Source organism: Struthio camelus, chromosome 1 (genome assembly GCF_040807025.1).
Source record: "Struthio camelus isolate bStrCam1 chromosome 1, bStrCam1.hap1, whole genome shotgun sequence".
Lineage (NCBI taxonomy): Eukaryota > Metazoa > Chordata > Aves > Struthioniformes > Struthionidae > Struthio > Struthio camelus.
In genome coordinates, this window is record NC_090942.1 from 91,257,010 (window position 1) to 91,284,126 (window position 27,117).

Genomic DNA, 27,117 nt, shown 5'->3' on the forward strand with positions numbered 1-27,117 from the left:
AGTAATTTAGAGGAAAGGAGAAACAAGCAACTCCACTAATTAGAAACAAATGAAGGATGGAAGCTGTGAAAATATAAATCTCACTAACCCTATGACTTCTTCTGGCTGGTTACAGCTGCTGATGGTGGTAGCACTCGCTGAGTCTGGGTGAAAAGCCCCTTTGATAAGCCAAGTCTTGCTGGAAAAACTAACTCTTGGATTTCCAAGTTCTACAGTTTTGGGGGCGGAGGACAGGGGTGATTATATCAGAGAAGGACTCTGAGTCATAGCATAGATTTCCAGACACCTTCTCAGACACAGAGGAGCTTGTTATTGTTTGTTCCACTAGACAAACATGAAAGATTTTTTCTTCTATACATAAAGCTGACCAGCTATGTAGAACATTGGGATTTAGAGACTAGTGAGAGTTCTGAGGCTGTAAGTTCAAGAGTGTATTGGTACTTGTGTGAAGCTAGTCATACAGAAGATAAAACACCTACAGGCTTGCGTGGATAGCAGTAAGGTAGGGTTTAGATGTTGTTCATACATGACTTCAATGTTAGTGAGGATTTGAGATGGATAATTTGAATGGGAAAGGAGAATATTAAAAAGATGGAACTGAATTGCAGCATGTGTTAAAAAGAGCAAGAGAGAAAATACAAACCAGGTGACTGTCTTCCTGAGTTAGTACACCTAGTAGTTTAACACATGCTTAATTTAAAGAACCAGACGTTTACACCAAGACTTAGAGACTGACTGTCCTATTGGAGGAATATTAGACACCCTGCAGCATAGAATTGAAAGGCCAAGTTCTCAGACTGGAATTGTGTATCTAGTCTGTGATGTACGTAGGTCAGCAAGCCAAGGATGCGTGCATACACAGAGTTGTGCACATCTGTCCAGCTCTGTGAACATACAAAGCATTCAGTTGTGTCATTTCTGATCGTTGCAACAATACCTTTTCTTATTCATTTGCTTCAAAGAACCAGCTATGGGTATGCTTCCTCCCTGAGAACACCAAATTTGGGTACTCTCCAATATATTGCTTTAATGACAGGAGAATAAAACACCAACACAGAAAAAGATTTATATTTTAATAAGACATTAAATAATTCTGCTAGCAAATATAAACTTTTACATAAAAATAAAACCTTTGACATTTATTAAAATTTGAATGATATTAATCTGAATGAAAATATTTGGAATGTTAGTGTAATAGCTTAATAAACTGACTCCCAAATTGTTTTACTCACTCAAAAGGACATGCAGATTTTCTCAACCACCATGAAAGTGGAGTAAAATTTGAGATAGCATCTAGCAACTCACATCATCATTTAAGAGAAAATATTTATACCAAGTAGAAACTGTAGAGGATTTATCTCCTCCAAATGAAACTCTGAGCTGAAACTTGTCTTGAGAATGTGAGAATCATGTCATGAGAATGAGTCTTTGTGTCATGAGAATGTCCCTTGTCCTGGGAACAAGTCCCTGCTCTTGTTGCAAACGTGATGCCTACAAAGGAAAACAAGACCTCAGAAGTTTTTTGTCTCATTTCTGCTGCATTCTTCCTCCTGAAAGATGTCACTGGTGTTGAAGGAGATACAGTGCAGAGATTGTTCAAGATTGCAAAACTGGCACATTTTTAGTAAAACAGAGAATCTATTCTGAAGGGTATAACTATATCCTGTAGTTGAGATTACTATAGTGTAGGGATTGCTTTATCTTCAAACATTGAAGCAAAATTAAGAAATGGAGAATGTAGCCAACCAAACTGGAACATGGCCTACTTCTATAATATTTTTTCAATATTTACTTAACTTCATTTTGTTTGTTTAGGCTTACATACATACAAGTGATCCCTCATGCTTTCATTTCCTGTCCCTGTATCCATCTGAACAACTTGGTCAGAATACAGAGGAACAAAGTGGGGAGGTACGGTACTCACTATCTGCCATATTAAGTTGGATGGTAAAAAAAAAAAAAGTTAAAATAACTAGAAATTATATTCAAAGAAAGTCTTTGAATCAGCTGATGTATCATTTCAAATGCCTGATAGGAAGTGCACAACCTTTCTCAGAAGGTAGGGAGGGGCCCTGATGTTCTTCTTTCTACCGTGGAGCTGTGCAAGAAAGTTAGTGCCACGAAGCCACTCTGGCTCTGCCAAAAGTGTTTATGGCTCATGACTAAGAGCTTACTTCTGATCATATTTCCAGTGAAGGTTATGATTCAGAAGACTGTGGCCTAATTCTTTCTGAGATATTCCTTTCTGTATCCCACAAAGCTCTGCTTTCTTCATCAGGTCTTACAGTCAAGATTTTACAATATCACCGTGCATAATTAAAGATACAGCAAAAAGTCACAAGGATCAAACCAAGCCATCCATCTGAAGAACTGCACTGGCTTGGGGGATGCTTTGATTTTTAAACGGCTTCTCCTTATGCAGTCTCTGGATTTTCCAAAGCTCCTGCCCTCAAAATACTGACACTTAGCTAGTGATACTCACTGCTGGTGTCCTTCAGGTGAAGAAGGAGACCATATCAGGTGATCACAACGTTGAATAGGGCTGGTTAATATATAGCAAAGTCTTCTGTGGTCCTGTCAAGTCTGTGAAGGAGTTCCAGCAAAAAGGAAAAGAGGAGATTTTGTCCACATGCTAGTTGGAGCAGCTGCCCGCTGCACCTCTCTGGTATTTGTTACCCTTGACAAAGTGGTAAGATTTCTGCCTTTCGGACATCATCATCTTCCTTCCTGTCCAGTTGCTAAATATACTGTGCCTTTGTATCTTTCTGTGTCTGGAGAAAGTTTTCTTTTCTTGTGGGATGTGGATCGCAAGGTTTTGCTAGACTTCACCTCTTCTCTCTAGATTTAATAGGTTCCCTAAGTTAAGAAATGAAGAACTCTTCATTTCTGAGTGGAATCATAGGAGAAGGCAAAAAACACGTTAGTCCTCATGGCAATGAAACAAACCACTGGGTCCAAAATCTCCAAGGTGGTCTACCCAAGAGTTGGCAGGAGTGCAGATGGAATAACTGCACCAGGAGCCAGGAATGTTCAGGTGCTGGTCAATGAGTAACGCAGAAGACTGAGGTGGGCATTGGCAATTGTTTGACCAAAGAGCCCATTAAATCCTTTGTGCAAGGGGCATTGCCAGCCAAACCAAGCGGCTGCTGTGGCGTAATGTGCTTGTTATCTTTTGTGTGGATCAGCAGAGTGTTGCAAAAGGATAAAAGAAAGTCATGCAGACAGGCAGAACACCATATTTGCTACCAATTTGCGTATTCTGTAGCAAAACCAAAGCAGGGCACACTGTAGAGTGGATTTCAGCCATCAGACAAAAATGTTGCATGTTGTTCTAATACCTGAAGAGGAGTCTTGTTCTGGCACTGGACAGAGTATCTGAAAATACGGGATCCCAGGCCTTGCTAAGTGCAGAGACATTTCCCAGTTAGCAGTCTGGTGGTTGGCCTCAGTTCACAGTTGGATAGCTTCTAGACTGCTAGGCTGACACCTAAAATAGATGAGTATGTGATTTACAGAAACATGAGAAATAGGAGCTGGAAAAGAATTGATAGTAAATGTCCCACTATCTTAGGAGAAAGAATGAGGCGTGGCTCAGGACACTTGGCTGTACAAAAAAACAAGACTGACTCTGAGGAGTGCATTTCCCTCTTGCTGCAAGGAAGGATAGACTCTGATGCCAGCATGAAGAGCCTTTCCGCACAGAATAAACCCTAGACTGCTAGAACCTAGTGTTGGAACAAGATACAGAAATTCAATGCAAAAATTCGATTCAGTTCTTGGTTAGAAGATGGTTCTTCCAGTCCAGTGTTAGGAATTTGTGGTGGAGCAATGCCTGGGATCCTTCAGCTCAGTGACGACTGAGACACTAGCAGTTGATGGAAGCCTCATCCCTCCCCCAACTCCACCTTTCTTACAACTGCTAATGGACAGGACAGAACTGCTTATACAGTTCAGGGATGGCAGGAGCCAAATCCTTCAATAAACCAAAAAAAAGCACGGAGATGCAGGTAAGCTGGCAGTCTCATAGAGGACAAAAAAGAAGGGCAGGTAGGCTAGAAGACCACAAGAGGAGACAGCAGAAAGAAGGCTGGACTTACTGCTAGATGGACTCAGTTGTTGCAAGAACTAAACTGTCTAAGTAAGTTTAGCATAAGTCCAACATGAAACCTAACACTCTGTCAGCATCTGAATGTAGGTAAAGGGGAGATTACAAAGAGCAAAGCCTGTGATTTGGGGAACAGTGGAGCTGAATTAGAATTAATAACTTACCTGGTCGGGTAGATGAGATATTTATCTTCTTCCTCAATATCACAAAACCCAGAAGAAGTATGACCACTATAATCACAGCTATAAGTGGGCCAAAGAAATTTATCTTCACTTGTTCCATTTCTTCCCCCTGTATCTCTGAATAAGAGAACAGAGGAGGTACACGCAGCAAGGAATTAATTTCGTAACAGCTTAACCAGTCTATCCCTACATTAGAATCAGAAGCTAAGGGAAAGGTCTCCAGTATCCTTTGCTTTTACAGGGCTTCAATCATGTCAGTATATCACTATCCATATGGCTTTTTTTCCATTTCCAACAACTAGTAAGAACACCAAGTCTTAATGGCCACTTCAACAATAGTAAGACAAAGTATTTCTCCCAAAGGGTAAGTAACTCCTATGAGATCAGCAATCTAATTAATACAAGAGCTTATGAGGCTTCCACTAGTTCTGTGCTACTGTGCAAGTTCAAAAAAACTGAGATATGTTACTACTTGGTATCTGTTGGAAACGAAGGTCAAAGCCTAATGAAATGCCAGAAGGGATATGAAAGTAGCAGGGAATGCAAGGGAGTTTCCCTCTGTTTCTGACTACTGTGCTTTTGAGGTTTTGATTGCTAGAGTACATCTGATACAACTTCAGTTACCACCAAACAAGGGTTTTGTTTATGTGGAATTTGCATTTGTGGAAATTCCGTTGGGTAACACCATCACGGTTTATCAAGCGGCTACTTTGATAAAGCCAGGGAGGAGAGAGGAAGAATTGAATAGAAGAGGAGGATGCAGCACTGTAGCTAATACTAGCGGTGTTAATAGTCATGAGCAACATGAAGAACTGTGTACACCTCAGAAGACTTCTGTACTGTATTTTAGTATTATTTACAAATCCTGGAATATAAGGGCATCAGAGGCAGTTTTCCAGATCTATCATTGATGACTTAACGCATTAGCTAAAGTCACACAAAGAAATCTGCACTGTGGGACTTTTTGGGGAATGAGTCGCAAGCTGCTTTCACATCTGCAATAGTAAGGTGCGTGCCTGTACTTCCCTACTAGGCTTTCCTACGATGCTACCATTCCCTCTGGGCTTCCTGTCCCAACTGCTTAAAGTACATCTCTCCATCTTTAATGTTGTCTAAAGGGGGCACCTGCAAGCCAAACACATGCATATGACCAAAGTGGGAAGCATCTTTGTTTTCAGGTATTTGTACCATAGTTTGCAAATAAAAATATATGAAAGGATGTTTTCCTGCCCCAAGAGATAAATAAAAAAGAGTTTTTCTTTAAAGAAAGGATCAGTCATGTGGAACCCTGATGTAATCCGGCAGTAGAGCCTGATTTGTACTCAGGTTCCAGCTCAAAACTCTGTGGCTGGAGTTGCAGGTGATGCCTTCCTTCAGTTCAGCCAGCAGAGGTGGCTGTGGCACTCACTGGTGGCTCGTGCAGGGCTTTGCTAGATAATAGAATCTCAGGGGGCCTATCTATATGGGCTTGTTCAGCAATAAAGATGATAAGGTACCTGGAAACATAAACAGGAGGCACTAACGGATTTAAATTTGTTTTCTTGCCTCTTCTCTCTAGACAATTGGCCTGTTTGTGACAGAGCCCAACTTCTAGGAGAACATTATGGCATCAGTGGGATATCCATAAAGGTTCATTTTGGCATGTATCTTCTCAGTTAGAGAGGGAAAAGTAACAACCTGCAAGGCAGACAAAGACTACCTACACACAACTGACACTGTAATCATTAATACATCAGGGAATGCTCAGCATAGCACAGGGCCTAAATTTCTTGCAAGAGGTATATGAAAAAAAGACACAACCTAGGAGAAAAAAATACCCAAATTATCATTTTGAAATCTGCAGTTTATGCCGCCAAATCTTATTAAAACCTCCAGGAACTTTTCCAAGACTATTCGAAGTTTCATGGCCTTTACACTTAAACTCAGCACAGTTTAACTGGCAGCCTGTGAGCCAAATCTGGCCCTAGGGATTTTTATGTTCAGCCTTCTGCCTTGCTCTAGGGAGAAATAAGGAATAGCAGCTCAAGCATTTAAGCATAAGAAAAATCTTTTTTTACTGTGAGACTGGTCAAACATAGGTTGCCCAGACAGGTTGTAGAGTATCCATCCTGGGAGATACTTAAAACCGAACTGGAAAAAGGTCCTGAGCAACCTGTTCCAGTTGACCCTGCTTTGAGCAGGGGGGCTGGACTAGATGATCTTCAGAGGTGCCTTTCAACCTGAGTGATCCTGTGATTCTGTGAAGCAGAAATCTCTGTCCTAACAGCTGAGAGTTACCTCCTGAAACTGCTTCCAGCCTAATCCAGATATCTAAGTTGTTTTGTTGCTGCAGCAGCATCTGGGGATGAGGTGAGTAGGGGTTGGGCTCTGGACTGTGTAGCATTCGTCTCCTTCTCTCTGCCCTCTCCTAGTAGTATTAAGGCCTCCCATGAAAAAAAAAAAAAAAAACAAACAGGTGGCTGTGGCTATCAATGAAGGGGATGGAGAATATACAGCACTTGTAACCAGCCCCTACTGCTGCTATCACCCTGCCTTGAATATACTGTTGTCTGTGATCAGCTCTAGGGCAATGTTCCCTGCTCCTACCTATGTAAAAATCAGAATGGGCAAATGGAGACTCACCTATGCCTAGTGGCACTGAGACAAGGCTCCCCAGGTGCTCTCCAAGGTGAAGCAAGCAGCTAATATTAGTGAGGGTGTTTGTAGGAACTGTGATATTCAGCTTGCTGGTAACATTGTACAGCTTTGTTACAGCATCCTGTGACAAATCCATGTGCCGTATAACTCTGTATGTTGTATTTTCTTGCGATATTAGCCAAATCATCTGCCTGGGCTCTGGATAGCCCCCGCTGGAAGAGCAGGAAAGATTCAAGTATTTGTTGGGCTTTAGTTCCCCAGTATGCAGCTGTGCTATCTCAGGTTGACTATAGTTGGCTGAAACAGACCAAAGAAAAAGCATCATGAGCCAGACACATCACATCTTGTGACAACTTCTACCAGTTATTTGAGATTTTCAGGCAAAAGCAAGTCTAAACAGTCATCTCAGGAAAACAATATGGGTCCTAAGAAGGGTTTGTTAGGTTTTTGGTGCACACACAGACTTCTATTTCTTGTCCTCAGGATGTTTCAAGGCCATCTTCTAACAAAACAACAGGTCTGATGAGCTAGACAGTAGGCCCCTATCTCTCCCACCTCCTTTAAACTCATTGATGGCTCAGAAGAGTCAGACCTTGCCTGCTTGCAGGTTCTGTGCTTAAGCACAGAACGGGAACGGGATTCAGTACTGTCTACTTTTGACCTCCTGATTAGATGAGGGGAAAAGCACCAACTTTTAACTACAGAATGTAGAGGTAGAAATCATCTCAAAGATTTCAATCTGGAAAGGGAAAGTTGTAGATCCAGTGCTGTCATTGGCAGAAAATCCTTTGTGTCTGTCAGTATTATGGATAACCATTTTGCAACACAAAAATAAATTCACTCATCTAAATTTGATATCCTGATAACTTGATTCCCTCAGCTCAGCTTTTATGTGTAAGTGATCACAGTACAGTTTCTTTTGCTTTGTGCCATTAGACACTCATCCCAGTCAATGAAAAACACACTTGTTGCTTTAAAAAGCCAAGTTCTCCAGGCTCAAACAAATAATATGCGGAATAGGATTGCAAAGAATTATTTAAACATAAAATATGAATAATATATAAAAGGTTTTACTTGTGTTATGTTAAATGGCCCAAATCCTTCTCAAACAGGATTATTTCATTAAAAGGTCATAGCAGAAATAGTAGACTACAGTGGAAAAGGCGAAGGAAAAAATGTAGACATAATACTGACTGCATGTTGGCGTATAGCAAGTGTAAAAAAAAGGGCTCAAGACATTATTGAAAATATTTTAGTGACAGTAGGATTAAGTAAAATATGAAGAAATATTGGAGAAGGGACAAGAATTTCCTAGAGCAATATGAACCTAAGACACTCTCTTAGACACTTGCTTAATGTGTTGGAGCTAGGCTCTAATCCTTGCCCCAGTGAATTCTTAGTATGGAAGGAGGAAGAAAGATAATGTTGCTCTTATTTGCTCGATACCAACATGCAAGGAAAAGGGTTTAGCTTAGTCACTTAAATTCCCAAGAGAGTTCATGGTTGTGAATTCAGTACAAAAATAAAATGCCTTTTTATGCACCCCAAAATTTAATAAAGTTGTTCTTCAGGAGGGCTCAAGCTTCCCCTTTCTCCTCAAAGTTTGGCTTTCTTAGGAGACTGCTCATTCAGGGTCTTGTTCTGGAGTATTTAATTTCTCCTTGGCATTTTATAGGAAGGAGAGGAATGTAACCCATACTTGTGAAACTTGCCGAATTATCAAAGTAACTTAAGAGTTTCAGTCAATACCCTTATCACAGTACTTTCATTTTTATGACTTTTGGAAGATCATTTTATTGAAAAGTAATGTTGGCTGCATGCAGAGCGTGGGCTACCTATTTGTGAGCTTTGTATCTGGATTGTTAAAGTTCTCAGAAAAGCATGTTCAAGGACATAATTCATATTTAAAGATAGCATGTCTTCCCAAAAGGCTGGTAGGTTAGATTTAAATACCTTAAGAGATCATCAGGCCCATAGTATTTTTCCAGTGTCTTAATCACCCTAGCTGGTTTTGTTCTGTTTGTTTCTAAAGTGACTTTGTGCCTGACTTCTTACTCACTTCCAGCCATTGGTTCTTGTTATATCTTTCTTCACTGGATTAATCAATCTTTTATTAATATCCAGAATTTTATGGATATTTCAGGTTCCTATACACTGAAAAAAAGTCTCTTCCTGATCTTCTTTGCAATAAGGTAGGCAGACTGATCTTTTAAATCTCCTGAATCGCCTGTATTTTTTTCCAGACTTCAGATAGCTCTGGTAGGTCTTTTCTTCACACTTCTAAGTTTTTCAAAACTCTTTTTAAAATGAGGACACTGAAACTATAGTCTGTATTCTGTCATCAGTTTCACCCCCGCCACAACAAATTGCATATATTTTGAAATAGCTTCCCTAGTCTCACGCACTTCACTTATTGATCAACCCAAAGGAAGCAATTACAGTCATGCTATAGCAGAAAAAGCAGAATTTCCAGTTAAGCTGCTTGTTATCATGATCCCTGTCTTGTTTGTTTGTTTAAGAGACAAAGCTTTCCATTGTGAAGCCCTCCACTTTTTCTGAAGAACCGTCTGTGTTCTTTTTTCTTACACACGTATATATATACAGACGCACATTTATATAAATATATTATAAAACTCATCTTGGCTATATACAATACATACACCTAATACATATGCATATATTGTCTTTATGCAATACATACAAATAATACATGAAAACTGTATTAGGAGGTACTTCAGCATTTTTGAACAGGGCTTGGTCATCAAGTGATCTAGATAGATTTATATGACTGCCCTATCATTCTTGCACAGCACTAAATCACTCAGTGTTTCTCATGTCCATTTTAAGTGTGAAATTCCATACTACAAAATACCCTTCCATGTATGATATGATATTCTAATACCAATTAAAGAACTAAGTACATAAGCACAAAATATCGGCTTTTAACAACAGGTACATTTCAACATTAGTATTTTGTCTTCTAATTCTTTATGTTTTTATATTTATTTATTTTTAAACGTGATTATATACTGTTCCTTCCTTTGGGAGCTTATTGAATAGAAAGTCATTTGGAAGAAACAAGCATCAGGTAGTTTAAACCAGGCCTCCTAAATGAAACCCTAAAGATTTGGGACAATTTTTGTGCCTAAATATATGATTTCTATAACATGTTTCTCAGGCGCTGGTTAAGCTGGGGTAACCATTTGAATTAATCGAACAGTTAATACTAAGCATCTCTTAAACTGGATGCCTTGATATTGACTGCAAATTGTGAAGTCTGAGACCTATAAACATTTGCTGAAAATACTTGTCAAGTAGATTCTAGGAGCAGATTCACAATCAGGGTTTTCTATCTGTGGACCCAGGGAGCACTTGCTGGTTGCAGAAGGCTAAACAGCCTCATACAACCTGGTCCTCTGCTTCTGGCTGCTCTTAGAGCTTGCCTGTTCTCTCTTGACACAGTATCTTGAAGCCTGAGAACACAGGTGGAAGCCAGAAGCTGTTCTTATTAGTGACTAACACTATCACAGTGGAAGAGAAAACACAGACATACGGACAAGGTAACCAGCAGAACAATTTCATAAAAAAAAAATTAGGAAAAATGTTAGGAACTACTATAAATTTTAGAAAATATTGCTTTAGAAAAGATTGCTTCCTCACTGAACCCCATTCCCCTGTTAGAGGATTTTCTAAGTTTTCCTCTGATAACATGCAACAAATCAGGCTGAATCTCACTAATGCCTGCATTTTTTCCTGAGAGATATTTTCAGTCTTCCTTTAACTGAGCATATGAATTTCTACTCCTCCACATCTGAGCTGCTCTTTTCTTTATTTTCTTTGTGATTTATATCATCATAAAATAGCTGGGTATTTGCAGAAATCTTGTTATGTTTCAGTGGAAATTTACCACCAATGATGCTAACTACTATTCCTTTTAATAAAAGGCAGTAGATCAGATGCAAATAAAAAAGTGTATTTTCCCTGGTCCTAGAAGCCATAAAACTTTTACAGAAGGCAAGAGGAAGAAGGCAGAATGGTTTTCTGTATAAATTGTGGCAAGGTGGGAATGGTATTGAGTGAATCATTGTCTCACTTCCTACTTCATCTAATTGCTTCCAACTACTGTTATTTCAGATCTGAGGACCTTCTACTGAGAATGCTCATTTACCCATCTTTAGAAATTCTAGTCCAGTACAGGTACATCTCCAATGGCTTGGGGAGAGCAGCACACGTTTCTGGACTGAACAAAGTGACAGACAACCAAAAAAGATAACCAGATGACAATTAGCAATGATTACTTACCAATGATGTGTAGTGAGCACTCAGATGTGTGTATGACCTTTGGCAATCCTTTCTCTCTGTGCTGTATAATACATGTATATCGTCCTTCATCTACAATCCCTGCGTTTAGCAATTGCAAGGTCCATCTGTCCATGTCCATCTTGGTGCGATTTACATATTTAGGACTAAGGTTCTCATGTTTTTCCTGGCCATAGGATACTTCGTGCACCACCTCAACGGCACCTTTTTGCCAAAAAACTCTTAAGTCCTTGATGTCAGTTTTCTGGGAGTTTGGAAAATAGCAGGATAGGTATGCGGTGTGATTGAGAAATGACTTCACCTGATGCACACTGGCAGCGATACCTTATACAAAGAGAGAGAGGAAAGGAAGATTTCCATCAGCTACAAAAGAACTCCAAACACTTGCACTCACGGAGGCAACACTTTAAGACAGTAGCAATAAAATCATTAGCATTCAGACAGAAGCTGTCCCACTAGGTGTGACAAGATACATAGTATTTCAGACTGACACACTTAGGCTTGTGGAGGTCACCTCATAAAACTGTTTATTTTCCTTCCTGTTGTTTACTTTCCAAGGAAGGCACAGAGGTGTTGCAAGCACAAGAAGGCTATTATCTGCAGACAAAAGGCCACATATCCACACCATTCTAATATGTGGTATCTTGAGAGTAATGAGATTGTGCCACAAAGGAGATAGCTGTACAATTTTTTTTTTTTGATTGAGTGAATTCTTTTAATAAAATAACACACCACTGCAATTTTGAAGAAAATGTAAAATGCAAACTGTCTGATAAATGTTATTCTCTAGGGAATATTTGACCAGAAGGTCTGAAACAGGTGAACACTTTCTGTCTCACTGAAAAAATAATCTGACGCTTGATGACAAATTAAATGTCAGTTTTACCTGTTTTGTAATTAATCTAGAGTTTAATGACAAATTAAATGTCAAATTTAACTGTTCTGTTGCTGATCTTGTTAACAGAAATAGTCAATAAACACAATTATGCTTTCATGCAAAGCAGTATGTCTGTTTGAACCGAACTACACTGGGGCTGATTTTTCGCCAACTTTCATCAGTGCATGTATCCATTGTCATTATGGGTGGCAATGGGCAAGGAGAACAGGAATTTTTGGAATGAGAAATGCAATTCTCCATCCCAGAAGACATGAACACCACTGCTTTGTTCAAAAGGAGAGGGAGAAGATTTATAATCTCTCTCAGGACGCAAAGTTTTGACGGCCCCTCTGGAACACCAGAATGCAGAATGCATTCCCCCTCAGTTGCCTAAAACTCCACTTGTCCCACAACAAACTGTTAGTATTTTCAGTTTAATACTACTCTCTTCTATAATATACAGAGGTGATACACAATCATTTTTAAGATGGATTAAAATTGAAAATTTAAGAGCAACATAAAATAAGTGTAATATACAGATATAAAGTTGAAGAGAGAAAGTACTTACTATACAGTATTATAGAGTGCCCCCATTTAAATTTAAATACATGTCAGATAAGCTATACGACCTTGGTTTTTGAGTGGGCATATCACATTGCAGGACACAAATAATCAAAACAACTTTTACAATTAAAAATGTGTCTCTTACCTGGAAGAAGTATCATCAGCTGAAGGAAGAATATACACACCTCCATGATGCTACAAGAAAGAAAAATTAATGAAATATGGTAGAGGTTGAAGACGTTCCGAGTACCTTCTGCAATATTCCTAAAGAAGTGGTAAAAGTCTGAGCAAGAGAGAAACTCTATTAAGAAAGTTCATCTCACCTCTTCCCATTGACTGATGTAAATATTACTGTGGGCTTCACAGCCTTAAGCATGCCATGATGGATCTCTGTTTTACAAAGAAGACAATGCAGTGCAAGATCACTGCAGATAGGATATGCCATGAGAGGACTGCAGAGCCTCTGGCGCGCCAAGGGCAAGACGAGTACCCAGAACTGCTAGCGTTGGGGAAAGAGGAAAGGGGAGCACGCTTGCCCGCGGTAGCATAGGGAAGAGGATGGGGGAATTGAAAGTGGAGGGGGAGGAGGGTAAGAAGGAGGAGGTAGAGGAGGCAGCGCGATGATGTCAGCTACGAAGTCAGAAGCAACGAAGTATGTGACCTTCAATTTTGTAACAGGAACCTGCTCTTCACTAAAACGATAACTGAGAGAAATCCTATGTGATTTGAAGAGGTGAGGCTAAATATCACACATTTTGTGGTCAACAAAAAACAGAAAAGAAGGAAAAGAAACTATGACTCATCTCATAAGCAAAACATTTCTATGACTGGATTCATGTGGTATAAGGGCCTACAATTCTGGTTAACGGTCCAAGGCCGTTTTTCTATGTCATTCTCATTCACTGGTGAGAGAACAGCACTTGCATCTGACTAGCCTGTGATTCCTGGTTAACATTTCAAAGCACCACCTTTGTGCTTTTCTGTGCCATTTCTATATATTTGGGAAGATGCTGCACACCACACTTGCCAAGGTCCCTCGTTCTCCTCCTTTAAACCCCTCTAGTGAATTCTCTTTCATTGGAGCAGATGTAGAAACTCTTCAGCTCTTACACTACTTGAAAGCAGCAAGACCACTGCCTGCCATCCTGACTGGTAGTAGTTTACCAATGCTTTCCCACTTTTTGTCATGTCTTATATTAAGATTGTATGCTTTGGTCTTTAACTTTACCCCAGGACCCTGGGAGCAAGAAACACTTCTTCTGTTAGAGACTCGAACACAGAATTTCCCCTAGTCAGCTGTCATGTTTTTGGTGTGTGTACTGCAACATACAGAATTGTGAATTATTTTTTTTCCAGATGCAGTCTGCCTTTTCTTAGACAATGGGAGAAAGAAGCCTAGATTTCTCACCGGCTATAAATAATTCTCCTTGTTACCAGTGAGACTCACTTGAGTTGTAGCAGAAGAGGAGAGAAGGCTTGTGCAGATTCTGTTGTAATCAAGAGATCATTCTCTTTCTGCTCCAGCCTACCACAACATGAACCATCCTCCTACATATGTACTTTTATCAAGGGGATTTTCTTCTAGGCTGGGTCCCACTGATTGCCTAAATACAATTGCTTGCGCCAAGCCACAGAAAACTACAGATACTCCTTCTCAGCAGTCATATTTCCCTCCTGTGAATAAGAATTTCAGCTTCCAGGCAAACACAAAAATGGATAGCCCTTTTCTTTGGACCTAGTACAGTCCATAAGAGGAGAAATTAAAACAAGTTAGCAACTGGAAAGAAACAAAAGAGATACAGTGTGCTGCTTTAGCTAGGCATGTTTTGCAATGACTGTCTCACAGTAGCAATGACCAAAACCGGAACTGAAAACATAAGAGATGAGAGAGAAATAAAACCCAGGCAAAAATACCAGATACAGCACTCTCTCCCTGCTTTTCTTTTTGAGCGGGATTTGGAGGTGTAAAGCCAGAAGTCTCCAGAATTGTATCAGAGTTTCCTGGCTATTGTCTTCTAGGAGAAAATGTGATGCTGGGGATGACTGCATGATGAAGGATCCTGGGAACCTGCAGAGAGGGGTACTCCACATACCCTGCAGAGGAAGGTCACTGAGTGTGACAAACTGTTTCTCTTACATGAGCTGCATTAGAGAGAGTTGCTGAATCATGAAACAGGCCGATAAAACTTCAGTTCTGTGAACAGCTGCTCTTCCCTTTTTTACAAGGTGCCTTTAACCAGCAAATACAACACTTTGGAGCCCATGTCCAGAACACTGAGGGGAAGAAAGGGAATTACACAGTCCCTTGTTGACTACTTACACCACTTCTTTGGCATTTTCCATAAAAATTTTGTGCTCAGTTCTCTTTTATTTATATCCGCAGGCCATAACACTGAAAGACTGGTTCTGTCCCAGAGTTCTTTACTAGTTAAGAGAGGACTAGGTAAGAAGGGAAACAGAGACATTGGTTCCTGCACACTGCTGGCAGATGATAGAGACTGAACTGCCCCCTTCATGGCCATAATCCAGTGCATGAGCACTCTGCTCCATCTCAGAGCATTGTGGCTCTTTGTCTGTGCAGCTCTTTCACATGCTGGCTGCATCCAGCCACGGAAGTGACACTTTTTTCACGATCCCAGTGATGACTAAATTGACAGGAATTCTTTGAGGACTCAGGGCTTAAAGATGATCTCTATCATCCATAATCATGCAATGTAGGTCCTCAGGCAGGTAACCATTTTCCCTTGCTAAATAAGGCTAGCATTATGTGGCAAGTGTTTTTCTTGCCTCATGAGGCCCTATCATCCATCCCTGGAGACGTCCCCCTGACTCAGGATTGGTGAAATCATGTGTGGATGTCAGAGATGAAAAACAGAGAAGTATTTTAATTGAAATGATGTCAGTATGCTGTTAGTGGTCACACTCAACCCTTTATTTACTATCTCTGCAATGCAATCACTGAAAGGAGGAGAAACCACGTGAGTACAAGTACTTTACTGGCCCTGTTCATGACTGCCATTGTTTGGTCCAAACTAGTTTGAGAGAAGCCATGAGGCACTCCCCGCTCAGCTGAGCACATGGGGATTCCCTCCCTAAAGAACTCTGGGATAGATTTTTGGGAAGGGGAGGTGACTTCACTCCTTCTACTTGTGAGGGTAATTGCCAGGAAACCCTGTTGGACTAATCTTGAGATTGGCCTGTGCTTTCTGTATCTTGTCCCTCCAAAACCAGCATATAATAAATGCAAAGTGAAGAGTAAAGGTCTGGAGGAGCACAAGAACTTTGAATCTGGTATTTTTGCCTGGGGTTTGATTAGCTCTCTTTTACTCATTGTCAGTTCTGTATATAGTCATTGTCCCTTGAGAGACGGTGTCAGATCTGTACTCTTAGACTCCTAAGTTCTTTCAGTGTCCTTTTTCTTTCAAAATATACCCTTTCAGGTATCTAGGAACAAGTACTTAGTTTATTTTTGCACATCAGATACATGTCTTCTATCCCCCATCTTTCACCATGAACTCAAAACAAAACTAGTCACTAAACTAGTAACCCACTCTTTTCTAGCACAGGGAAATTTTCTAAAATTTCCACACTAGGTAACACTGATTAGCTTCACTCGCAGTGTTGTGAGCCTCTGGAAGAGAGGACAGCTTTTGTTAAGACCCTGATACCACTGCATCCTGAAAGCTATCCTACAGTTTTCTAAATAACATTGTACTAAAAATGTGTTTGTCAGCCTTCAAACACTCAGCATCCCCCATATTGTAAGCATAGGTTGAGTTGAGCAGGTGTTAACAGAGGAGAGAACACCTTAAGGAAACTCCCTTAACATAGCAAGGCCGGAGAGTTTTAGGATACTCTCCGCCCAAATGCTCAGCCATACAGTTACATACAGTCAGCCCCCCAACAAGGGGCATATTTTAAAGCATACCATTACCCAGGCAACTGCTGTTTTCCCACGTGTATCTCCAGTTAGAAAGTGCCATTGTCTTAGTCAATTGCTAAACTCTTTCTAACACTCATTCTCTTTCAGAAAAATCTTTAAATTCAGGTTACATTTTTAAATTCTGGCTTTGCTGATTAATTATGTTGTTATTGCATTAAAAAAAAAATCATCTGTCTCCCTAATTCTCTATTCCTGAATGCATTTTGTATTCCTTCTCACTATCCCTTCTTTCAGTACCATCCTTTTATTATATCCAAGATCTTTCAGAAAAGACGTTCAGTCTTAAGAGGAATCACTTTCCCTATGATTCTGAGATCACTTTCCTCCAACATCCAGAAACTGTTCTTTTAATAACAATTAAGCAACATCAATTATTTAAATAATACCTTTGTTCCAAAGATCATGGAGCATTCCACTGGCTGTGCAAACTAAATTCTTCATCCACAATTAAAGGGTGGGTATCTCTGAAAGAGAACACAATGACTGCCCAGTAACGCGTAGTCCCACAACACAAATCATAGGATGTGAACAAGTACTCCACGCAACCGAACTGTGGGGGAAATCTGGAGGGGAAGAACATCACCAACCAGAGCGAGACATTTGTTGGAATTAGCTGACTTCTGCCTAAAGGACAGGTCAGGTTGATGTATTTTTCCACACCCTAGGCTACTGCCAGCCACAGAATTAACAGGTTGGTTGAACCACTTCTTCTGCATCACAGGAACCACATCAGGTACTGTCTGTCCTTCTCTCCTACCCTTCGCACTTGCCTTGAGGTTAGGCAGTCAAGCACACTTCTTGTCCGGGAAGTAGCAAGTGCCAGGTTCACTCCTCACCAGCTCACGCTAACCTGTTTGACTTTGCAATAGAACAGAGAAGGAGCACGCTCATGTGCTCACAAAGGTCACAATTTAGAGAAAGCAGCTGATTAACAGAGCAGTCAGCTGCTGGAGTTTCCTCCAGAGGCACTGCACAGAGGACAGAATTCAAATGCACACTCCTAGACTGTCCCTCTTCTGAGCCTTCCACTTCTGCAGGGGACAGTTTGCCTGGACACAACAGGTCATGGTATTAGAGCCAAAGCTTTCAGATCAAGCCAGGGCCTACACAATGCAGCACAGGCACAGCCTGAAATAGCTGTTTGCAAAGGCACCTCTAATAGCAGACCTGTACTGTATACAAAAGGAAGAATTTGTTATTAATTCCCAATATGCACCCAAATACATGGAACAAGGATTAGCAGCCATACACTGTATCATTTTGTGTTGCAGTAGTTGGGAAGAAAGGACCTGATCCTCCTCCACATTGGTGTAAATTAAATTAAGATTTCCATCTTTATGATGTGTATAGTCAGAATACGCCCTGCAGGTCCACCTAGGTATTTCTGCCCTGTTTCTGACTTGAATTTCGCCGGTAATTCTGCTGATGCTATTGTAGAATGGACTCACTCTCATTCTTTTACAGATTCATCAGCTTGCTACAGGCAAAGGGAGTAAGAAATGTGCATATTCATACAATTAGCAGCTTGACTCAAATGAAATAGCAGCTGTGGAGTCACTTTACTAATAGCAATATACATTTTTATAAATGTGTTTCCTATTTGTTTATAGGACCGTTACAAAGGCTTGGCTGATTAACTGCTCAGATCGTTATCAGCTGACTAAAAGACTTCAATTTCTTTCAGAATTCAATTCAAAGAATTCAAAATATTCAATTGAAAGCATTATTACAATATAGGCAGTACCTTATTTCTTTCTCCAGATTTCTTGTCTCAGAAGGCAGTAAAATATTCCACGGCAGATCTTGACATAAGAAATGTTCATTCTTTCCTCTGTCCTATACTCAGTGCCTGTCCTACATGCAGACAGCCCCGGTCACAGAAAATCAACCCTTTCCTAGCACCAGTATATGTGTGCTTCTTACAGCAAGCACCTTCTGTCCACAAGAAACTTCCTCTTTTTCAGTTGAAATTCCCCTTGTTTCAAAGTACATCTAATTCTCTCACAAATGTCAGAGCAATTCACAGTATCCCTGATCTGCTGTGTAGCCCTGATCTTCAGGAAAACCTTTGCTTAGATTTTCCTGAAGGAAATAGATGTTTCTGAGTAAGGCTTAGCTTTCATGGCTGGCAAATTCCATTCATTTGTTTGCTTACGTAGATTTTATATTAAAAGAAAGAGAAATAGTTTTGTTGGCACAGAATGAACTTTCTCCAATGAGATTAAACAAAACTAGCTGTCCTTCCCCAAGTCTCTGCTGCACAGTCACCAAGTTAATTTAAGACCTGATGACACGATAAAAATATAGCTGAATGGACAGTTACATAAGTTATAAGAATGGTGATACTAGGATTGATTCTGTAACAGCTATGGAAAATTACAGTAATCAAAGGCCATACCCTTACCATAGCTGCCATTCTCGCCATGTTGTGAATGAGTTTTCTATAACACTGAGTAAAGAAGATGTGCTTATATGTTTGACTATTTGTATGTATAATTATTTGATCAATTGATGACTTAATTTTCCTGTACTGACAATTTATTTGCATTGAATTTGAGTTCTCTTGTAACTTCATTTTGATTTTGCCAGTTTAGTAAAACTTGCAGCTTTATCATGTATTGTTTTGTTTAAATTGGCTTATGAGCATGCAGTGCTCCTCATAAAAGCCCAACTTAATGACTGCATTTGCGCTTGCCAACCCTAGATCAAACATTATTCACTCTTTTCTCTGAATCAGTTTATACATGGCATTCAGAAAGGAGCTGTTTGGGGAGAAAAATCCAGCCTGTTATCTATAGCTTGTTCAACATTATTAGAAATGAATTCCAAATCAGCTTCTATATACACATCTTTCTAAGCCCAGGGTAAACTACTCAGCAACTCTGATTAAAAATAGAGAAGTAGGCTGTTATGAGTGAAAAATAGGAAGTTTTTTTTCTCCAGCCTGTAGCAATCAGAGTGCTACAGTAATTTGCTTTTAACTCAAGCTTCCTGTGAAAGCGGCCAAAAGAATAATTTCTTCAACTAGATTGATTGAAAACTAATTGGATGTAATTTAAGTGTTTACCAAACAAGTTCAGGAAAATCTAAAACCTAAAAGCTCTTACACTCTTGGATTTTTTTACTTGCTTGCAACTTGGTCTTGTAGTTAACAAGAGAAGTGGGAGAGCTTTGGAGAGACACTGAAGTATCTTCTCTCCAGTCTAAGACCTCCCACCAAGAACAATGATGAAGGAGACTGAGACATTGTATAGGAAGTAATCAAATTGCAAATGCTAAATATTCTTTTGTCTTTCCACTTACAGATTCTCGCCATTTATACTGAATGTCACACAGATTTAGAGACTTAAGTTTTCAGTTGACTCAAATCATCAGCCAGACAGCCTGGTTGCAGCTGGATAAAGTGGTAGTGCCCTTTACATGAGCTGAGTAACTCTTGATGTGCTGAGATTTGATCTTGTGCTTATGGTGAAAGCTTTGCTATGCATTTATAGAATACTCTTATCTTGACTGTTACTGATATAATAGGTGTTTGATATGGAGAGCTCAGTTTGCAATGTTTTGCTTGTGATTTTCTATCTCACAGGGAAAATGTGTTGAAAAGCACTTGAAATAGAAAATCAGCATGGCTAAATTAGAAGAAAACCTAAAAGGTTTGGCACAGGACAGAGACAGTGTGTGGGCAAGGAAAGAGAAACTAGATCAGGCTTTAAGTGAAACACATAAACATTACATAAAACCACAGAGTGGAAAGGATTTCACATAACAGAAGTAGGAATTAGCAGATAGGAAAACTTTTCAGAAGAGGTTAGTGAGAACTCCAAAAGTGTTAGGGAAAAAAACTTTGATTGGAGATTGTGAAGAAAAGGTAAATTCAGGAAGACAGACTGAACTTAAAAGCCCATGTTTAAGAGAGTTCACAAGTAAATTTTCAGGAATTACTCAGCCACTTTTGTGTCTGTGGCAGAAAGAAAAACCTGGTAGCTGCAGAAGAAATATGAGGATACAACATAAGGCTTGAAAATGGACCTCCTAGTTAGCATAAGTAGAGAGAGGAAATGCCTTCTTTATTGAAATAGATTACACTAAATACGATATTTCTAATGCAGCACTGCATTGCAAGCTGACAGCTATCTGGAAAGATGTTGCACTGCAGCCTTGACTCCAGTTCTCTAGGAGCTTCCTCGACAAAGCTGCAAAGATAGGACGCTATGGAATGCACAGGGCCTGGCTGAGATATCACACCTGTGCTGCAGAGGTGCTGATTAAAGAGTTTTGCCAAGCTGATGCTGCTCACGATACTGCAAGATACTTATATTATGGTAAGATGGTGTGCAAACAATTCATTGAAGTGTCTGTGAACGTGTGTGCCTGCACCTGTGGCAAGCTCACAGTGAGGGTAGAGTAGCTGTGAGCAGCTCAGCCTGCAACCCCTACCCACAGCTAGGGCCAGGCTGACAGAGGACCCAAGTGCAGAGAGCTGAAAACTCGATTGCAGTATGTGCAGGTGCTATTTACCAGCTTACTGTTACAAGGATTTTACTTATGTCGGGCAGATGTTTTGATGTTTTTCAGATACTTGCCAGAGTGGAAAAAGCATGGGATGAAAGGGGAAAGACAGGGAAATTGAGAATCATGTGAGGCTGCGGAGAGGTTTCTCTGGGGCTGCTCTTGGGTTTTCCTGGGAGGAAGGTGAAGGACATTCTGCAGGAAAGGATCCGGGTGCATCAGGGAAACTTCTGGTCTGTAGGTAATGATGCATGGCCTTAAGCTGACGTAGCCACTAGGAGGCAGGCAAGAAATCTCAAGCCATCCTAACCCAATATGACGGCAAAGTTGGCAAAGGGAACAGCCCCGTTTAGGGTGAGATCCAGCCCCCCAGCTCTGATACTATCTCAGATTTCTGTTAAAAGTCCTGAAGGATGCTAAGATATCCCTCATTAGCCCCCGCTAAATGAAATGCTAATCCAGAAAGGATGCTTGGCTTATTAAAAAGCAAGGTGAGCTCCAAACAAAGATGTGCTGCTGTAAACAACAGGGAAATACCTAAGGTATCGCTAGGTAGCACCTACAGTCTCTGGAAATACCATCATGAAATCATTTCAGCAGAGTCTTATCACTAAGGCCGAATTCTCCACTAAGTGGCCTGATGGCACAAAGTGCAAAAAGACTGAGAAAGCAAGCTGTTTTGCCTATATTGCCCCAGTCATAGCTCACTCTGGGAAACAAGAACTCTGAAATGGAGTATTCTCCAGGTAGATGGGACAGGACAAATTTTAACATCAAGGAAAGGTGATTAAAAACCTTCTTTGCCATAAATTTTTATGGCAAGTATTGTAGACAGAGGAGATAGTTTTATTAGATCCAAGTATTGGTGGAAAAAAAGGGGAGGGCTTTTGAACATAAGACCTGAAGAAGGCCTGAAAGCCCACTTCATTTTCCCTGTTATATCATTTGCTCCAATGGAAAACCTCTCACTACAATCCTTGCCTCACTTAGAGTGTAACAGCTACAACACCACTGCTCTTGTAATTGAGGCTTGTATCCCCACATCTGGAAAATGAGGGGTGCTATACATAGAGAAAAAACAATGCTCCAGAATGGAGATTTTGACAATTAGCACGCTGCAGAGGGAGTAACCTACATGAGCCTGTGGGAAAAGCTAAAGGCACAAATGTCTTAAATCTGACCACTTTCTAGGGTGTGGCTTTCTTATTCCATGCTAATAGGTACATCCTTTCCCTTAGGATTCAGAGTCTGGAAGCTTCCTGTGCTAATACGCACCTTCATCACCGCTTTTTAAAAACAAGGATGTTTCACTCTGTCAGAAGAGTGCAAGCATATCCCCTTTCTGTTCTGTAGGAGGCACAGCACCCATCCAGGACCCTGGGGACCCAGGTTCATGGTCCTCATGAGGGGATTCTGACTTACCTTTCCACACTACAGGACTTCTCCAGGTACCAGGCAATCCTGGGGTAGGACAGAATCACATCTGGTATCAGTTCCCCTTTGCATAGAAGAATTACAAAGTCCCTGTGTCAGAGAAGGAGCAGGAGCAGAATGAGCTCCTGCAGTAAGAGTTTTACACTAAATATTATTGTGCCAAGTGCATTAACAGTGGCTTGAGGCAGAGAAAAAACACCAGGAATGACCCAGTGACTGCCCTCATCATACAGTTAAAGTAATACTCTTGCTCCCTCTTTCTAGCCCACAGTTTCAGAAGTGATTGAGAAATCCCATCTACCAGAGAACAGGCTACAGCACTAGTCCAGAAAGTGAGAGATGTAAGCGTACATACTCACAGGCAGGACTGGGAACTGGCCTATGAGCCCTGAATAAGGGCTTTCCCCACTTAGCAGCTGTAAAAATAATCCCTATCTAATAGGGAGAGAGAGACATTATCCTTCTTCTAACCATATTTTAAAAGGAATAAGTACCTGCAATCCAGTTTTTCGTGGAAACTTAGTCAATAGATGTGTTCTGAGACAACTAGCTATGTCAAGTTCATCAAACAAGGTGGAGAGGAAAGGCTTGCTCCTGAGTCTTGGCTTGGACTGGATATTGCTAGGACCTGAACTAATAAACCTCATCAATAGTAAGATGCTTCTGAGCATCAGAAGTTTTGTTACCTGGAAACCTGAAACCCGAGAGGCCTATAGAACTTAGGTTAGATGAATGGGGGTTTTCAGGTTCATCACTGAACAAGGCTTGGGTATTTAGATCACTTTATTTACTCCCCTATGCTATACTCAGCTAACACTGTTTTTCTTTGCCTAACTAAATTTCACATTAATAGAATTACAGACAGTTCTGTTGCCAGGTGCCACCTTCCCCTAGCCAGGGTAAGCAAAATTACCTTTATTTTCCCCACTCTTTGCTGTTAATACGACAGAGAATGATTTAAGAATGGCTGAGAGAATAAAAAATATTGACAGCTGCAGTGGGAGTATGAGTGAAGTCAGAGAAAATATTGGTGAATTAGGTCATCAGTTAAACTAAACAGGTAGAAGAAATGAGAGAAGCTGACATCATCTGCAACTCATCTCTTACCCTATGTGGGAGTTTGACAAAAGAGCGGTGCAGTAATCTCTTCCTTATCCCAAGATCTTCACGCTGAGACCTTCTACCATTGCTTTAAAAGAGGGTGACGGTGTGCAAACTGCCAGCAAAAAGGGTCAATTTTCAGGGCACTCCACATGGAGGGGACAGCAAGAGGGGAGGGAACAGCGTATTTCTGAGATCCAAGATGTGACTTAGCTCAACATATTTGGAAGACCTTTGGGGAACTGCAGTGGAATGAGGATCCCATCCATAAAGGGAAGCAGCACAGGCAGGTTTTTTTGGGTCATGCAGTAGCAAGATGCAGGCTTCTGCTGTCCTGAGGCTAATTCAAAGCAGAAGCCAACTCAGGAGTCTGCAAGCTAACCTACAGATGCTTGCCTACTGGGGACTAATTTTATCACCTTTAGAAACTGTAAATAAGTGTTTGTATGATAGTTTGTATGCATCCGAATATGTAGAAACTACTATCTTAAATCATCCTGTATTGTGCTGGGCTTGAAAACTGTATTTGTGCAATGTTAGCTTGCAACATGGGAAATAGAGGGTTTTAAGCCATTCTGACTCAAACCAGAGCAATTAGGTTGAATAATGGAAAATCGCATAAGTTGCTCAATAAACAGCAATCTTGATAAGCCTAGCAGCTGCCTCAGAGAGCTGGAAATAAGGTTATGTTTGTTATATTACTATTATTATGCATTTTTAAGGCTCAGACATGTAATTTCACAATTTGAATCCCAGTTGTGTTCATCTGAAGTGCAGTTGTTGACTTCATTTCATATTGTATTTAACAAATACGTTAATTTATTTTATGACAATTTTAATGTCAATTTGAGCATTCAATTGTTTGATTTTAGTTAGCTTAGTGGAAAATATTCTTTTATTAGGATCTCAATCAATTTAAGTTTTCTTGTTTATTAATATGTAAACATCCTTGTAAAAGGCTCACAGGGATTTTTTCTTTCTTTCAGAATTGCAGTACGGTTATGAAACCTAGAGTCACTCTGCTGATAAATATTTATCTCTATCTCATGATGTGTACCCATGTTCTTCGCAGTACGCTATACACTTCTGCGTAAAACACTTGCCTACTTTATCTTTTAAGGCCATTTCGTTAGATGCCTATATATGGGGGTGTGTGTGTGTATACTATATCCACAGTGCAAGAATCAGGAAGAAATACAGCTGCTGCTAATTACATGTATCTTCAGGAGGTTTGATGGATTGTCAGTGTGCTTATGGGCTACTAAAATTCCATTTGGTCCACACTGCAGTTCCCACTGTATTTGTCATCCCTCGTGATTAGGCTCTCCTCTTTGAACTACTTTAGCTTCTATAACTCAAAAGCACTTCATCTTGAAATTGCATTACTTATAACAGTCAATAGACCTTAAAATATTTTTCAAGGTTATTTAAAGTACTTCTGTTATCTCACTCTAGTTCTGGCAAACTCAAGCTCTGGAGTTTATTAGTGATGCTCTGAAATATCTAGTCTTTCAGTATGTGCCAAAGAAGGATTATATAATCCACAAACATATATTTTAGACATTTTAGATTTACATTTATATTGCAAAGACAAGCTCTCCAAAGCTCAGAAATCGCTGCATACCTTATAGCGACCTCCCACCCCCACCACTCATTTAATTATATAGGCCTGCAGGAGCAATGGAGCAGAGCACCAAAGTTAATATTGTGCAAGAATGGTATAGTCAGAATTTATTTAACTGAGACAAATATATATGCCTACGTGCAGTAGCATTCAAGCACCCACTTCAATGCAAGAGTATTTCTACTACGGGCTATTTTATCCTAAAAGAGCCACAAGCAGCATTAGAGTACCTCAGAATCATACTATGGCATTCTACTACTTGAAATAAGATATGTTTTGGATATGTTTTGGAAGACTTTGTTTTTGTGAAGAACTGAGTTGCAGTCTGGTGAAGAAAAGACCTGAAGATACAGAGCATCTCATAGCCGTAATAAAAAGACAGTTTAAACTCTCTGACATTATCAAAACCTGCTGAGATATGACTGGAATGTTAACGCCTCTGGTTATTATGTGATTAAGGACAGAGAGAGAAAAAGGGTTTCAGAGGTAAAACTATACAGGGAAGATACGATTACCTGTTTTTAGGCCTGTAGTTCATAGAATCATGAATAATTTAGGTTGGAAGTGACCTCTGGAAGTCATCCAGTAGACCCGCCCCCTGCTCAAAGCAAGTCTAATTAGATCAGATCTCATAACCTCCCTGGGCAACCTGTTCCAGTATTTGATCACCTTCATGTGAAAATTGTTTTTCCCAATATATAATTGGAATTTCCCAGGTTCCAGCTTATCTATTTCCTCTCATCCTATTGCTATGCAACTCCAAGAGAGAAATCGGAAGTAAAGATTCCTCAATGCCTATGGCATAGTATGCCAATTAATAACGTCTAGGAAAATACCAACGGGGTAGCATGGTGGAAGGAGAGAATGAGAGGAATATGGAAAGGGATGGGAAGGGTTAGAAGGCTAGCAATTAAATTGATGAGTTATGCCTAAGCAGGTCTCTATAACTGGCAGGAGGAAAACCTGCACTGTTATGGGGAAATTCACAACTGGCAGATTTGCAATTAAACATCAGTAGAGTTTCTCTTTTGTTCAGAGACTCTTAGGCTTTACAGCCAGAAGAGACCTCCATTTTCACCTAGGCTGACCTCCTTGTGAAGAGGCTGGATAACATTTTTCAGAACTAGATCAAAGAATGTCTTTTTTAAAAGAGATCTAATCTTGTCTTCAGGATTCAAAGTGATGGTGACCTAACCCCTTTCCCCGGAAAGCTGGTAAAACGCCAGTTCTATAACAAAAGCCAGCCAACATGAGGTAAATATTTTGGACTTTATTAGAAGGAATAAAGATGAAAGTCACTGTACTGGAAGTTGGTGGTTGCCTAGAGACTAGTGTTCATGACCTAATTATATTTAGCATGGGCAAGCACAGGAGAGTCCCAAACACAGAAGACTTCAAAAGTATTCATTTATCAAACCTCAGGAAAGTGATAAGCAGGATCAAATGGGGAAATATATCTGGGCGGAAAAATGTGAATGGAAATTGGTAACTATTTAAGAGGGTTGATCAGTTGGCCAGAGGCTACCATCAGGGAAAAGAACATTGGCCCATGCTGGTTTCAGAGGCTAAGGAAAAACCATGAACAGAAATAAGTAAACAATTTATAACAAATGGAAGAGTTGGAAACAGATCATAAGAAGGAGGTCTCTCGCTGGGAGGTCTGAGGACAATGACAAGCTTTTAAAGATCATTAAGAACATTAGCATTAAAAAAAAAGTCTGTCCAGAAGTGTTGGGCCATGGCTAGATGCAGCTGATAAAACTGCTTATAATGATGTGGAAAAGACAGAATAATAATTTCCTTACTATATTTGGAAGAAAG

General features: G+C 40.1%; 1 protein-coding gene across 2 annotated transcripts; it reads right to left on the reverse strand.

Moving 5' to 3' along the window:
• Positions 1–3,333: 3,333 nt before the first annotated feature.
• On the reverse strand, positions 3,334–18,512 carry CD86 (CD86 molecule). 2 transcript variants are annotated; one of them, XM_009685075.2, is made up of 7 exons: positions 18,373–18,512; positions 17,015–17,092; positions 12,831–12,880; positions 11,227–11,568; positions 6,910–7,221; positions 4,270–4,404; positions 3,334–3,487 (listed from the first exon to the last, which is right to left on the reverse strand). In XM_009685075.2, the coding sequence occupies exons 3-7, from the start codon at positions 12,874–12,876 to the stop codon at positions 3,468–3,470; spliced, it is 855 nt and encodes a 284-aa protein (XP_009683370.2). In that variant the 5' UTR covers positions 12,877–12,880; positions 17,015–17,092; positions 18,373–18,512; the 3' UTR covers positions 3,334–3,467. The 2 variants fall into 2 exon arrangements, with proteins under 2 accessions (XP_009683370.2, XP_009683369.1); XM_009685074.2 differs by lacking the exons at positions 17,015–17,092; positions 18,373–18,512 and adding an exon at positions 13,009–13,246.
• Between the last annotated feature and the right edge of the window lie 8,605 nt (positions 18,513–27,117).